The sequence below is a fragment of the Heptranchias perlo genome, chromosome 8 (genome assembly GCF_035084215.1).
Source record: "Heptranchias perlo isolate sHepPer1 chromosome 8, sHepPer1.hap1, whole genome shotgun sequence".
Lineage (NCBI taxonomy): Eukaryota > Metazoa > Chordata > Chondrichthyes > Hexanchiformes > Hexanchidae > Heptranchias > Heptranchias perlo.
This window is the reverse complement of record NC_090332.1, coordinates 58,447,206-58,462,077: the sequence shown is the minus strand read 5'-3', so window position 1 is coordinate 58,462,077 and position 14,872 is coordinate 58,447,206. Positions and strand designations below refer to the sequence as shown.

The window sequence follows — 14,872 nt, the reverse complement described above, 5'->3', positions numbered from 1 at the left end:
GGGACTGCAAGATCCAGTGTGTGAATCATTTACAAGTTATAACCATGTAATGAGGCTTACCCTGACCATCAGCACAGCCTCCAGTAGGGCCCACTGCAAATCAAGCGCTCAATTTTGCTCCCACTTAGCAAGTCAAAAATTGTCCCTACAGCATTTTCTGTGTTGCTCTCCATTGTGTAAAAAAAAGGCGAGCATGGGCCTAAGATCATAATCCTCAGTTGGGTATGCGTGTGATATCAATCTCAAGTAATGAATCTCACACCAATCGCTGGAGAATCAATAGGCCTGACTAAGGCTGGAGGTGTGCTACTATCACAACAAAGCATTGTTCTCCATAGAAAATGGGTGAGTGAGCAAGAGTTGCAAAGTCAAGTTAAGAATTCCTCCCGCCACTTTGTGCAGCAACATCAGTAAGTGTGTTTACACGAACTGAACACTCCTTTCACATTGCATTTACAATCTAACTAGATACATTCAACAGAGTAAACTTTCACAAAAACATTCATAATGTGTCTACGTACTGCAGCAATCTTACCCCAGTTTATTAAACTTCATGGGGTCGATTATGCAATGGTGGCGGGTTGGCAGCGGGGTGGTGAAGGTACACATGGCAAACCCACATAAACAAAACTTACCGTTTCCGACGCGATCGCATGGTGATTGCTGGCTGCCGTCAGGAGCTGCAACGCGTTGGTGGGGGGGGGGGGTGGGAGGGGGGTGCGTGGGAGAGAGAAAGAGAGAGAGAGAGAGACATCATCCGGCGCTGGAACGGAAAATCGGGGGCAGGGGAAGAACGGAAGATCATGGGGGGGAAAGTGGAAGATCGTGGGGGGTAAGTGGAAGATCGGGGTGAGAGAGGAAGATCAGGGGGAGAGGGGAAGATCAGGGGTGAAGAGGGGGACATTGGGAGGATATCGGGGGGAGAGGGGGACATCGGGGGGGGTGAAGAGGGGGACATCGGGAAGACATCGGGGGGTGGAGAAGAGAACTTTGGGAAGACATCGGGGGGTGGAGAGGAGGACATCGGGGGGATGGAGAGGAGGACATCGGGAAGACATCGGGGGGTGGAGAGGGGGACATCGGGAAGACATCGGGGGGTGGAGAGGGGGACATCGGGAAGACATTGGGAGGGTGGAGAGGAGGACATCGGGAAGACATCGGGAGGATGGAGAGGGGGACATTGGGAAGACATTGGGAGGGTGGAGAGGGGGACATCGGGAAGACATTGGGAGGGTGGAGAGGGGGACATCGGGAAGACATCGGGAGGGTGGAGAGGAGGACATCGGGAAGACATCGGGAGGGTGGAGAGGGGGACATCGGGAAGACATCGGGAGGATGGAGAGGAGGACATTGGGAAGACATCCGGAGGGTGGAGAGGGGGACATCGGGAAGACATTGGGAGGGTGGAGAGGGGGACATCGGGAAGACATCGGGAGGGTGGAGAGGAGGACATCGGGAAGACATCGGGAGGGTGGAGAGGGGGACATCGGGAAGACATCGGGAGGGTGGAGAGGGGGACATCGGGAAGACATCGGGGGGATGGAGAGGGGGACATCGGGAGGATGGAGAGGAGGACATCGGGGGATGGAGAGGAGGATATCGGGAGGATGGAGAGGAGGACATCGGGAAGACATCGGGGGGAGGACATACTCCTATAGACAGAGCTAAGCGATTCCACAACCAACGGATCAGATCAAAGCTCTGCAGTCCTGCCACATCCAGTCGTGAATGGTGGTGGACAATTAAACAATTAATGGGAGGAGGAGGCTCTGCAAACATCCCCATCCTCAATGATGGCGAAGTCCAGCACGTCAGTGCAAAAGACAAGGCTGAAGCGTTTGCAACCATCTTCAGCCAGAATTGCCGAGTGGATAATCCATCTCAGCCTCCTCCCGATATCCCCACCATCACGGAAGCCAGTCTTCGGCAAATTCGATTCACTCCACGTGATATCAAGAAACGGCTGAGTGCACTGGATACAGCAAAGGCTATGGGCCCCGACAACATCCCAGCTGTAGTGCTGAAGACTTGTGCTCCAGAACTAGCTGCGCCTCTAGTCAAGCTGTTCCAGTACAGCTACAACACTGGCATCCACCCGACAATGTGGAAAATTGCCCAGGTATGTCCTGTCCACAAAAAGCAGGACAAATCCAATCCGGCCAATTACCGCCCCATCAGTCTACTCTCAATCATCAGCAAAGTGATGGAAGGTGTCGTTGACAGTGTTATCAAGCGACACTTACTCACCAATAACCTGCTCACAGATGCTCAGTTTGGGTTCCGCCAGGACCACTTGGCTCCAGACCTCATTACAGCCTTGGTCCAAACATGGACAAAAGAGCTGAATTCCAGAGGTGAGGTGAGAGTGACTGCCCTTGATATCAAGGCAGCATTTGACCGAGTGTGGCATCAAGGAGCCTTAGTAAAATTGAAGTCAATGGGAATCAGGGGGAAAACTCTCCAGTGGCTGGAGTCATACCTAGCACAAAGGAAGATGGTAGTGGTTGTTGGAGGCCAATCATCTCAGCCCCAGGGCATTGCTGCAGGAGTTCCTCAGGGCAGTGTCCTAGGCCCAACCATCTTCAGCTGCTTCATCAATGACCTTCCCTCCATCATAAGGTCAGAAATGGGGATGTTCGCTGATGACTGCACAGTGTTCAGTTCCATTCGCAACCCCTCAGATAATGAAGCAGTCCGAGCCTGCATGCAGCAAGACCTGGACAACATCCAGGCTTGGGCTGATAAGTGGCAAGTAACATTCGCGCCAGATAAGTGCCAGGCAATGACCATCTCCAACAAGAGAGAGTCTAACCACCTCCCCTTGACATTCAACGGCATTACCATCGCCGAATCCCCCACCATCAACATCCTGGGGGTCACCATTGACCAGAAACTTAACTGGACCAGCCATATAAATACTGTGGCCTGCAAGAGCATGTCAGAGGCTGGGTATTCTGCGGCGAGTGACTCACCTCCTGACTCCCCAAAGCCTTTCCACCATCTACAAGGCACAAGTCAGGAGTGTGATGGAATACTTTCCATTTGCCTGGATGAGTGCAGCTCCAACAACACTCAAGAAGCTCGACACCATCCAAGATAAAGCAGCCCGCTTGATTGGCACCCCATCCACCACCCTAAACATTCACTCCCTTCACCACCGGCGCACTGTGGCTGCAGTGTGCACCATCCACAGGATGCACTGCAGCAACTCACCAAGGCTTCTTCGACAGCACCTCCCAAACCCGCGACCTCTACCACCTAGAAGGACAAGGGCAGCAGGCACATGGGAACAACACCACCTGCACGTTCCCCTCCAAGTCACACACCATCCCGACTTGGAAATATATCGCCGTTCCTTCATTGTCGCTGGGTCAAAATCCTGGAACTCCCTTCCTAACAGCACTGTGGGAGAACCGTCACCACACGGACTGCAGCGGTTCAAGAAGGCGGCTCACCACCACCTTCTCAAGGGCAATTAGGGATGGGCAATAAATGCCGGCCTTGCCAGCAACGCCCACATCCCGTGAACGAATAAAAAAAAAGGATGGAGAGGTGGATATCGGGGGGTGGAGAGGGGGACATCGGGAAGACATCGGGGGGATGGAGATGGGGACATCGGGGGATGGAGAGGAGGACATCGGGAAGACATCGGGGGGATGGAGAGGAGGACATCGGGAAGACATCGGGGGGATGGAGAGGGGGACATCGGGAAGACATCGGGGGGATGGAGAGGGGGACATCGGGAAGACATCGGGGTGATGGAGAGGGGGACATCGGGAAGACATCGGGGGATGGAGAGGAGGACATCGGGAAGATATCGGGGGGATGGAGAGGGGGACATCGGGAAGACATCGGGGGGATGAAGAGGGGGACATCGGGGGATGGAGAGGAGGACATCGGGAAGACACCGGGGCGATGGAGAGGGGGACATCGGGAAGACATCGGGAGGGTGGAGAGGGGGACATCGGGGGGTGGAGAGGAGGACATCGGGAGGGTGGAGAGGGGGACATCGGGAGGGTGGAGAGGGGGACATCGGGGGGTGGAGAGGAGGGCATCGGGAAGACATCGGGGGGATGGAGAGGGGGACATCGGGAAGACATCGGGAGGGTGGAGAGGAGGGCATCGGGAAGATATCGGGGGGATGAGAGGGGGACATCGGGAGGGTGGAGAGGGGGACATCGGGAGGGTGGAGAGGGGACATCGGGAGGGTGGAGAGGGGGACATCGGGAGGGTGGAGAGGGGGACATCGGGAAGACATCGGGAGGGTGGAGAGGAGGATATCGGGGGTGAAGAGGCGGAGATCAGAGAGGGAGACATCGGACATCGGAGCAAGGTGCAAAGGTAGGTTCATTTTGTGTTTTAACTTCCTTCTATGGTTTGTTATTTAATTTATTTAGTTTCTTTTTCCCTGATCCAGGCCTTCACGCCTGATTTCACCAGTGGTGGGCAAGCCGCCCAGGTAAATTAAAAATCATTACAATCACTTAATCTGTCACAGGTAAAGTGCCTTAAGTACCTCAATGAGGTACATTTGTCTCTTTAACTGTCATCCCACCGACTTTATTTGCCGGTGGGACTTCCGGTTTCCGGTCGCCTGCACGCACACAGGTGGGTCCCTGAGAAACAAAAATTGGCAGGTTGGAGCCGGCTTCCGAACCTGAATGGGATTTCCATGATTTTCGGAGCCCCCCCGCCCCCAACACACCCACAATTGCCCCCTAAACTTGAGCCCCATGTACCTCAATCTCAGTTGATGATTACAGACATCTTGGAAGACTTGCACAGAACATCAAACCATTGACAGGCTGAGGGCACCGTGATGATATTTACAGAGCATATCAAAATTAAATATAAATGAAGTAGTCTCCGGTGGAAATATTTTTTATTGTAGCTTCTATGTACAATATTTACACTGAACGTCACAATGCTCAGTGATTTTACCTCAAATGTGACTCACATTCATAACTTTGAATCCCTTCTACAGTTTCATATTATAACTGCATCACACAGATTTTCCTCTCAATATTACCTATTGATTAGAAACTGTGGGGGTAAAATTCGACTTGGCCGGGGTCGGTAAATGGGCGATATCGCATCTGCCGCCAGTTATACGCCGAATATTCAGTTCCGGCAGATTCGATACCACCCACTTTGCATCCCTGCCCAAGTCGAATTTCACCCCTAGGCAGTCTCAAATACTCTGCTTTATATTATGGTACTTTACAATGACATTTTGCTCCATTGAAAGTGACAACATAAGAACATCATAATGAACAACAAACACCTTTTTAGACTGTATTAGTGCATTAACTGAACACTAACATGGAAATATTATTAGAATATAGTTTGTGAAAATATTACACATAAGACTCTTTAGCATGCTGAATCTGTTTGTAGCCGTCAAAGGTTTGACTGAACCATCTGTCTGACCGTTCATGCTTGTCCCTGCTTGCAGATTCAGACATAGCTCTCCCCCTATACTGCTGAGTCTTTTCAGGTTCTGCAGAGTGCAAACCATTTTCAGAATGTACGTGCAAAGCTTCACACTGGTTAGCACGTGTGGATTGAGCCTGTTTATCGCAAGAGTCAAAAACGGCTGTGATATGATTTTGACATGAAGGATAGAGCAGGTCCTCTGTTAATGAACTAGGTCTATTTTTCTGCCCAGCAACAGATAGGCAACAAAATATCTTGTGTTCATTCTGGAGGGATAAATAACTTTTGGTTTCTTCCAGCTGGGACAACCTTCTCATGTTTTTCACAGTCATTCCTTTCATTGTAGCAACAGGTGGATTATTTTCTTGAACAGCTTTAGTATAAGAAGGTGGACTACAACGTTTTTTACTATCGACTCGCTGAAAAACCTCATCAGTGGAGATTACTTGAGTCCAACACCTGGCAGGGTCACTCTCACTGACTTGGTCCTCATGGACTGTCTCACAAGTGGGCAGGTTTTCTTTCAGAACGTTTTCCTTGCAGGATTCCTGGTTTGTGCTAAATGACCTTGTAGGACCCCAGCTTTGAGTCTTCTTTAGCGGTTTCTTCTTGGCTTTTTCTTCAGAGGGTTTCACACAGCTATCAGGACCTTTGGTAGAAATTGTTCGAAGTTTTGCTGGATATTCTGAAAAGGAGGCATTCTCCTGACTGGGACAGGTAGGGGAAGCAAGTGGAGAGCTGGTAAAAACAGAGTTCTCCGACAAGTTTGACCATGAGCTAGTCAATGAAGAAATTGAAGAGGCCTTCGAAGAGGAGGCTGTGGAAAGCTCAGAATGTGAGCTGGCATTAAGGTTGGCTAATCTGCTGCTGCTCGACTGATATTTTGGAAAGCTTCCCTCAGACATCTGTTTTCTCATTGGTGGACGATTAAAGTCTAAGTCATGAGGTGGGATTGAGCAATCATCGTGGCTTCTTGCAACTAATTCCTGCTGGTTGATCTTTTTAGGGCTGGAGGTGATAGCTAATATTGGTTCTGAGCAGCGTCTGTTTATCCTCCCAGTATGTTGTTCTATAATGAGTGCAGATGGACATGTTGTTGCACTAAGTCTCAAGGATGCTCTGTTGGTAGCATCTATTGATTCAGTGCTGCAGGAAGCTGTAGTGCAGTCTCCAGCTTCAATGTCCATTTGACCATTCTGCTTTCTCTCCATTCTCAGCCCTTCATTGCTGCTCGACAATTGATAACAGCTGGAGTTCGCACGTCGCCTTTTTTCATTCCGTACATCTTTCCAGTCGTCCTGGTCAGTGCTGTCGTAGGCAGAGTCATTTTGGTGAGAAGATGACATGTCTGTAAACAAAATGACAAAAACTTCAACTGTATTCTATGGATTACTCTGGTTACCCGCCACCATTTTTGCATTCAAGACTATCAACATTGGACAGTCACCGGAACTTTGTAACAAAAAGCCCACGTGAAGCATTTGTGAGGTTTCGGAATGGCAATCTATTTCAGCCTCCAGTCATGGGGAGTATCAATTCTTCAATGATGCAATAAAATCAACTTATTCATATGCATATTTTGTCAGCTTGGTTCAGCATTCTTGCCTCTGAGTCAGAAGGTCATGAGCTCAAGTCTTTCCGCAGTACTTGAGCATACAATCTAGGCTGACACTTCAGTGCAGTAATGTGGACATGCTGCATTATCAGAGGTGTCGTCTTTGGGATGAGACATTAAACCAAGGCCCTGTCGGCCTGCCTGGGAGGAGGTAAAAGATCCCATGGCACTATTCAAAGTAAAACAGGAGCATTCTCTCAGTGTCCTGGCCAACATTTATCGTTCAAAAAACACCATAAAAACATTTTGTTTGCTGTTTGTGGAACCTTGCTGTGTATAAACTGGCTGCTACGTTTGTCTACAATACAACATTGAAATTTAATTAATTGGTAGTGAAGTGCTTTAGGATGTCCTGAACTATATAAATGCAAGCTCTCTTTCTTAATGCGATGCACAAGTCAATGCATGTTCTACATACCTGAGTATTCTGATAGCACTTGTGCTGGTTCGCCTAGGAGTGTGGTTATATCATCACCAAATATCAGACAACAGTTCTCAATCAGAATCTGCATCAGAGCCACAACCTGTAACAAAAATAGATTTTCTTAGGGTTGGTAATCATCCCAGAATCATCAGTCAGAATAAACGACTCATGTGGAAAGCTCTTCAGCAAAGATTTTTGGTTTTTAGGATATTTTAGGAGTTATTTTTTAATAAATATTGGAATGCAAAAGGTGACAACAGGCACAGCCACTAAGTAACTGCAAAACCCGCTCACTCAGAAATCTGTGGATGCCACAAAGTCTGCTTTCTCTGCCTTTTATTGCTCCTTGATATTTGATAGCAGCTGGAGTTTGCCCACTCTGAAATACTCTTTTAGCACTATTACAAATTAAAAGTAGCTTCGTTAGCCTAACTAGCTTTTCCCTTCACCCTGTGCATCATCTGAAAATTTCCACCCCTATTTGGTACCATGTGCTCCAGCAGTATAAGGAAATCTGCTGACATTGACATCAGGAACCAATGACTGAATCACCCAGATGTGAATGACTTAATGAGCAATTAATAGTTTGGAAGACTTGCCCCACTCCAAGCTTGGTTAATTTTCAGATTTACCCTTTCTCACATGTACTGCATCTCCTTGGCAATGTATTTTAAAGGGGGCTATACACACATTGCATAGGCTTTAGGTAGAATTATCTTTCATTGTTAGAATTCCTACTGTTCAAAAAAGTGAATAATCAAGTAAGAGTGAATAATGTGCAAAAGATTATGATGTCCAATATTAGCAATTGATATTTATGGCATCAAAGGAAACTACCACACAACGAACAAGCAACAACAATCTCCTGCATTTATATTGTGCCTTTAGCATAGAAAATGTTCCAAGCTGCCTTGCAGAGGGAAAGAAAAATAATAGATAAAAGAGATAAAGCAATGGACAATGAGAGTTAGGAGAGGTGACCAAAAGTTTGGTTATCGTGGTTTTATTATGATAAGTGTAACACAGATTGCCATTAACACTTGATTAATTTATGGGGAATTCCAAACCTTTTGCACAACCTTAATTAGGGAAAAAATGTACACTTAGGGTTTCATATTTGAATGTCTGCTAGAATGTCTATCAAAAATCGTTTGTTGAGCTTAATTGTCTTTTCTTGTAATCCCTAAAATTCTTAACGCCCTACTGTATCCCAGGATTACACAAAACCTATTCTTTGTTGTACATATCTAAGAAATAAAACTCCCAGCTCAAAAGCATGTAGAATATTTACCTTTGCAGAGACTTCTTTCTGTAATTCAGCTGTCGCAGGTTTGTTGGGCCAAAGCATATTTGGACCGATGCAGACAGCGAGATTGTGGGCATCCATCCTGTTCACCTCAGAATGTTTATTGATGTAGTACAGCACACAAAATAAATAGTGAAGCAAGAGACGGTTGTGGCTCGGAAGTTTTGTCATAAGCCTAAATGGAAAAATAAGAAGGAGTTCCCATTAGGTTAGTTGCAAGTTGAAGCTTTGCTTACTCAATTAAACACTTCTCCAAAAAAGCTGCACTTCTCTAAACTTCCGTAGAGAAATTCCCAGCTATGGATTTCATTGTCTTGTGATTGGTTTGAACACAGTCAACTTAATGATTTTCAAAGTTTGGCAGAATATCTGGTATCACCTGAGTCTAGTGTGCAGAAAGCATGCCCTTATTTGGAGACCTATTCAACAGTCAGACACCCAGAACAATTCTCTTTATTAACTTGATTACTTGTGATTTGTTTAAAAAAAACAGAAGAGTGATTGATGATATACTTGAGAAAACATTGTGCTCATATACTCCACTATATTTAATTTTTATTTTGCAAAAATGTTAAAATTAGCAGATCTCCATGGTGTTGCTCATTGTAAGTCAGAAGATACACTGTTTTATAACAATAGGTTGTACAACTCACAATGTACTAGCAAGGACACTAATTTTTCTAGATGCTTTTTTAGCTTTTTTATTTGTACGTTCCCTTCCTCTTCAAGTCTGATTTGCTTCTGTTTTCTTTGAGTAAATCAACAAAATGTGACAGCAGAAGTGTAACAGGAAGTGTCACAATTACAATAAGTGCGTGCTACACACAAGATTTTGAATATCTTCTTGATTTTGATTTGAAAAGCAATTTGGTATCATTGCCCAGCCAGGACATCTCAGAGTGTAAATGGCACTCAAACAAATAACAGGATGTGGGCAAATCAGAGGCCCTTGACTGATTTCTCGCAGTAGGATGATACTTACTGTTTGATCTCCTCAGTTCTTTCATTAATAGTCTCCTTTTCCATGGCTGCCATCCAGCTGTCGTACAGTTCAGTCACCAACACACTATCTGGGATTCGACGAAGGAAATTCTGCAACCAGACATTTAGGATTAGTCATGGGGACTTTTAGTATGGAAAAGCAACTGAAATCAAAGCGTTGGATTGGTGCTCCCCATTCCCGTGCCTCCTACTTAGAGCAGTAAGTCTTAAATTAATCTACCTTGAAGACAGCAGCCAACTGGATGACAGGCTCCTCCTCCAGGGTCACCTCTCTTGCTGCGTTTAGTTTTCCGATTAAATCCTTGCAAGCCTTGGCATTTGCCGACTTTCGAAATATTCCAACATACGAGGGTCCTTTCTGGAATAGGACAGTCAGGATAGTCTAAAGCGAAACAAAACACAAAAGCAGGATTCTTAATTATTCCAAGAAATTGTCAACTCCAAAAACAGCTTTTGGTATGCAATTCCTCACTGTCATCTGGATCGGTAAAATCCTGATCTGAGCTACGCAGGAGAAAAGTGATATCTTTCCAAACACTTTCACTGACTTTTCTTTGTAACAGTTTACACCAGAATGAAGGGCATTTGAGCTTCTACAGACCATTACCACGAAGTATTAAACATCACTTTGATTTGACTATCAAACCAGCTCAGATATACTGATGCCAACTTGGAATAATGAGTGTATGGCTAGAATATGAGTTAGTTTCAATCTTCATTTTAATTTAGTCTCACTCTTCACTATTGTATGCTCCAAATCTTTCTATTTGACTAAAAAGAACTGTAACTGTCGACTTACAAGGATTGGCTTAGGGAGCATGTCATCGTGATCGCAGATGTCTTTAAGATGCCGATCGAAGAGGCCCTCTTCCTGAGAAGAGACGGATTCGCTTCGTGCTGAGTTTTTGCGGAAAGGCCACGGCATTTTTGTTCTGTTTTTCTTGCAGTGCTTCAAACCAGTATCTGATACAACTGGAGGAGAAAGAAAAGCTATTGTTCATACTTAGTATGAATGTAACAGGAAGGGTGCAATTTTAGCCATCAAAGTATTGGATTCGAAAGTACCTAATTTTTATATCAACCTGTACAATGACATATGGGCTTATATAACTACAGGGAAATTCCCTATGGAAAGGATGTGGGGAGCCACAAAGCGGGTGTGAACCTCTCAGTTATTGAGCAACAGTACAAAGCAGTAGTGGCACCTGCAGTCCTTAGGTACCTTATATGCCGTTCGCAACAAGGGACTAACGGTAAGTGCAAAGTAAAAGGCTGGACAGTTCATTCTGCAATGCACTAAAATATTTTTCAAACTTCCAACATGTTTTTGGAATGTCAGAAGCTCTCCTATTGCTAGCAGTTTCCAGAAGTACTTTGCACCAACATACCTTGAGAGGGTTTAAGTTGGAACTGGCACTGGGGTTTCTCTGATGTCTTTGAAGGCTTTCTCTCTAGTTTGAGTGCTGGCACATCGCACTTTGCCTGTTGTTTCGCCAGTTTGTGCAGCTGGTTCATTTTAATGGCAAAGGGGTATTCATGGCCTGCACATGTACACAATGAGGTTAGAATATTTGCCACAGCTTAAAAAGTCAGTTTCCCTTTTCATATTTCCTCCCTCCCTCTTCTGCATTTTGAAACAATCAGAGGTGGGATTTACACATTCCAGTTTGAACTCAGGAGGAAGATTTCCCAACATTGCACTCTGGTGATTTCCTAATCTTGTGCAACTCTCAGAATGTTTTTAAGCCAGAAATATTTATCCAAATGCTCAGTCACTCTGTCCCTAATAACAGATTCTAGTAACTTCCCCACAACTGACGTTAGACTAATAGGTCTGTAATTTGCTAGTTTATCTCTCCTACCCTACTTAAATAATGGGGAAAAGTACACAGGAAAAGTACATGGGGAAAGTACATGGGGAATAGTACAAGGGAGAAGTACATACTTTCCTCATAACAAAAAAGAATCTAACATAGAATGTTTCCAAGAATCTCTTTTCATATCTGACATTCTATTAACAGACAGGTGGACTATACAAATAACAGAAACACACGGTATGTACTGCCACTCACCATGGCTAGTCTTTAACATCTATTCTACTTTAAACAGACTAGTTTTAAAACCTATGGCCACTAATCTCTCAATGTTAGATTCAAAAGAGCTGATGTTTCCTAATATGACTCCAAATACTGTAAAGAGGAGGTTGATAAGGTGTGATGCTATATAAACAATTTCGTTTTTGCTTGCACTGGCCCACAAGTAGCAGGCCCACAGAACCCCAAAGGCAAAACCACAGGCTGGTACATCTGGCAGGAGAATGTTTGTTTTCAAACTCACCAATCAAGGAAGTTGACAAGTCATCGTTGTTTGACAATACCAACTGGTAATTCTGGGCATCTCCCTAAAGATAAAAACAGACAGTAGTGAGATACTGGATGTAGCACTGTCACACCCAGAGGTACAACTGATACAGTTTAGTGCTATCCCCGATCTCTTGTGTTGATTACTTTTTTACTTACATTGCCTTGCCTCAATTTAAAATATTCAAAATTTAATAGACGTGAAAAAAACATGAATGTATGAAACAAAATCTAAAAGTGTTCAATTACAACAAGCCAATATTCACTAGAATGTTTCCAATGCCCCACTACAAAAAAAAAGTAATCATATCAAATTTACTCTCATCAGCTTTTACCGCGGTTAAAGTGTGAAAATATGATTAAATCACACTCCCAGGATTCTGACTGCTACAAGAGTCTGATTGGTATTTCATTCCACCGACTACTCACCATCTCTGCTGATTCTTGTAGTACTCTCTTCACCACCTCACTCGCTGGTTCCATATTGCTCACAGTTAGTGTTTTAGACTGTTAAAAATAAAAAACATAAGGTTACCTTGAGTAAATGTGCACATAAATACCTCTGAACTTCCAGTCACTAGAAAACAGCAGGCAGACTGTAGATCTTTCTCTGTATTCCTTCAGTTCCCTCCCTCACCCACCTTCTCACCTCATTGCTGGCTGTGCTTCATTGTACAATTTGACTAACAGCTCATGTGCTACCCCTATAAATGGCATAAAAATATCAAAAACTAATCTGTTTCTACTCGGTCAATTCTGACACATGTAGATATACACAGACACCCCTACACCTCCCGTATGCACACACACACCATTACACCCCCCCATACACACACACCATTACACCCCCCCATACACACACACCATTACACCCCCCCATACACACACACCATTACACCCCCCCATACACACACACCATTACACCCCCCCATACACACATACCATTACACCCCCATACATACATACCGACACCCACACACCTCCCCTATGTACACACACACCATTACATCATTATACACACACACCATTACACCCCCATACACACACACCGTTACACCCCCTACACATAAACATTGCTACACCCCCTTACACATGCACACACTTACATACACACCCACAATTACAAACACACTTACAACCCCAAATACACACACATAATACTACTACTAAATTCCCGTCTGTCAGCTCAGCAGCGGCAATGGGAGCCGATCACCTACATACACATGCTCACAATTACATACACAACTACACCATGCACAGTTTTGTACAGTTCATTCTATATTTAAGTGCTACATTTTGCAAAGGCATTTCCTCTAATTTTCCTTTTTTTAAAAAAAAGGAAGGGCAGCCAACAAGTATCCGATCGTCTGATGACAAGAAAGAAAATTAACTGCTATTTTAAACTTTAGGGGACAAGATGACTACTTTTGTTTTGTTTTTTCCTGTTATCTGGTGATTCAGTATGACCCTTCAGTACCCTCTTACTATTAATAGACCTCATCCTGCAGGCTGTTTGTTGACTCAGTCTTTGCCATAGTTACCAATGGGATTCAATACACTCATAGCACAGTGATTCAGTAAAGGAGGTTGAAAGAATTAATCTGATTCAACTCAGCCATCTGGTTATATACAAAACTCTTTAACTTACCAAAGCAGAGTTACTTAAAACCTTCATTAGTATTGTCAGTGATGTAACGTTAGGCTCTTCGTTCTCTTTTGCTTCTTGTATTTGCCTAAAGACAAGGAATCAAAAACTGTCAATAGAAAATCTCCCCAGTTTGGTTCATCAACTTGCTTTCGATCTGAATGATGGCATATTAGAATAAAGCCCACGTTTATTGAGGCACATTGTACTTATGTTATCCAGTTCCATGCTACCCCTCCTCTACAGGTACAGCCATAAAACATCCCATTGAGATTATTAATGTCAGAGAACATGTGAGTTCGAGAAGAAGCTAGCTTTTGGTGGACATTTCTTAAACGTTTAGATATAGATCATGTCATTTCAGCTCCTTTCACTAGTTACTAGCTAACCTGAAAGGAGGCAACCACACGTGTACCACTCTCTGGTTTTAATTTTACTAGTTTATCTAGTTAGCATAATCTAGCCCTGTAACCAGTAGACTAAGTTAATATAAATATAATGCTTACCTATGGAGATTATCGTGCCAGCGTTCCTTTATTTCAGATGAACTGCAGGTAAAATAAACACCATCACATACAGCTACTAATCCATCACGCAAAGAGAGAATCTAAACAGTGCATCTGTACCACGCGCTCTATATAAAGGGCTGTGGGCAAGTGGAAATATGCATTGTGCAGACAGGAAACTACATCACGGCTTTTTGCTGTACAGTTTCAGAGCTGAAAAATAACTTCCTCCTTCCATATAAAGCAAGCACCCAGTATTATTGTCTGTTGTGACGACTGGAAAAAGTGAGATGTAATGGCACTGTGTCTCTCATTTAAAAGTGACGCTAGTTGTTAACAAACAAAAAAGGTTCAAGTAGGTAAAAAATGCCCAGGTTAGCTGCAGAGACAAAGGAACCACAGCAGACAGCTTCTACTGTCTGATACACTGGCTGGGAGTGACACTTTGGCCTGGAATTTCCTCGGAGCTGCTCCCGCTCTGTTTGGCGGAAATCCCGTTTAAAAAAGCAGGAGCATCTCTCAGGAAATTCCTGGTCCTTTTATATAACATGTATTTGTAGATTTTACTCAATAGCTTG

The 14,872-nt window shown here is 44.5% G+C and overlaps 1 protein-coding gene across 3 annotated transcripts in view; it reads right to left on the bottom strand.

The window, feature by feature from the left end:
- Positions 1-4,865: 4,865 nt before the first annotated feature.
- Positions 4,866-14,872, bottom strand: part of tagapb (T cell activation RhoGTPase activating protein b) — a 165,075-nt gene continuing 155,068 nt past the window's right edge. The window contains exons 5-15 of one of the 3 annotated variants that reach the window (XM_067989144.1): positions 14,295-14,336; positions 13,792-13,876; positions 12,573-12,650; positions 12,121-12,184; positions 11,172-11,324; positions 10,583-10,755; positions 10,004-10,165; positions 9,764-9,873; positions 8,767-8,956; positions 7,470-7,575; positions 4,866-6,784 (exon numbers count right to left, since the gene is read on the bottom strand). In XM_067989144.1, the coding sequence (XP_067845245.1) occupies positions 5,358-6,784; positions 7,470-7,575; positions 8,767-8,956; positions 9,764-9,873; positions 10,004-10,165; positions 10,583-10,755; positions 11,172-11,324; positions 12,121-12,184; positions 12,573-12,650; positions 13,792-13,876; positions 14,295-14,336 (2,590 nt within the window). In that variant the 3' untranslated portion in view covers positions 4,866-5,357. The remainder of the gene's footprint in view (positions 6,785-7,469; positions 7,576-8,766; positions 8,957-9,763; positions 9,874-10,003; positions 10,166-10,582; positions 10,756-11,171; positions 11,325-12,120; positions 12,185-12,572; positions 12,651-13,791; positions 13,877-14,294; positions 14,337-14,872) is intronic. The other 2 variants (XM_067989145.1, XM_067989146.1) reach the window with 2 other exon arrangements.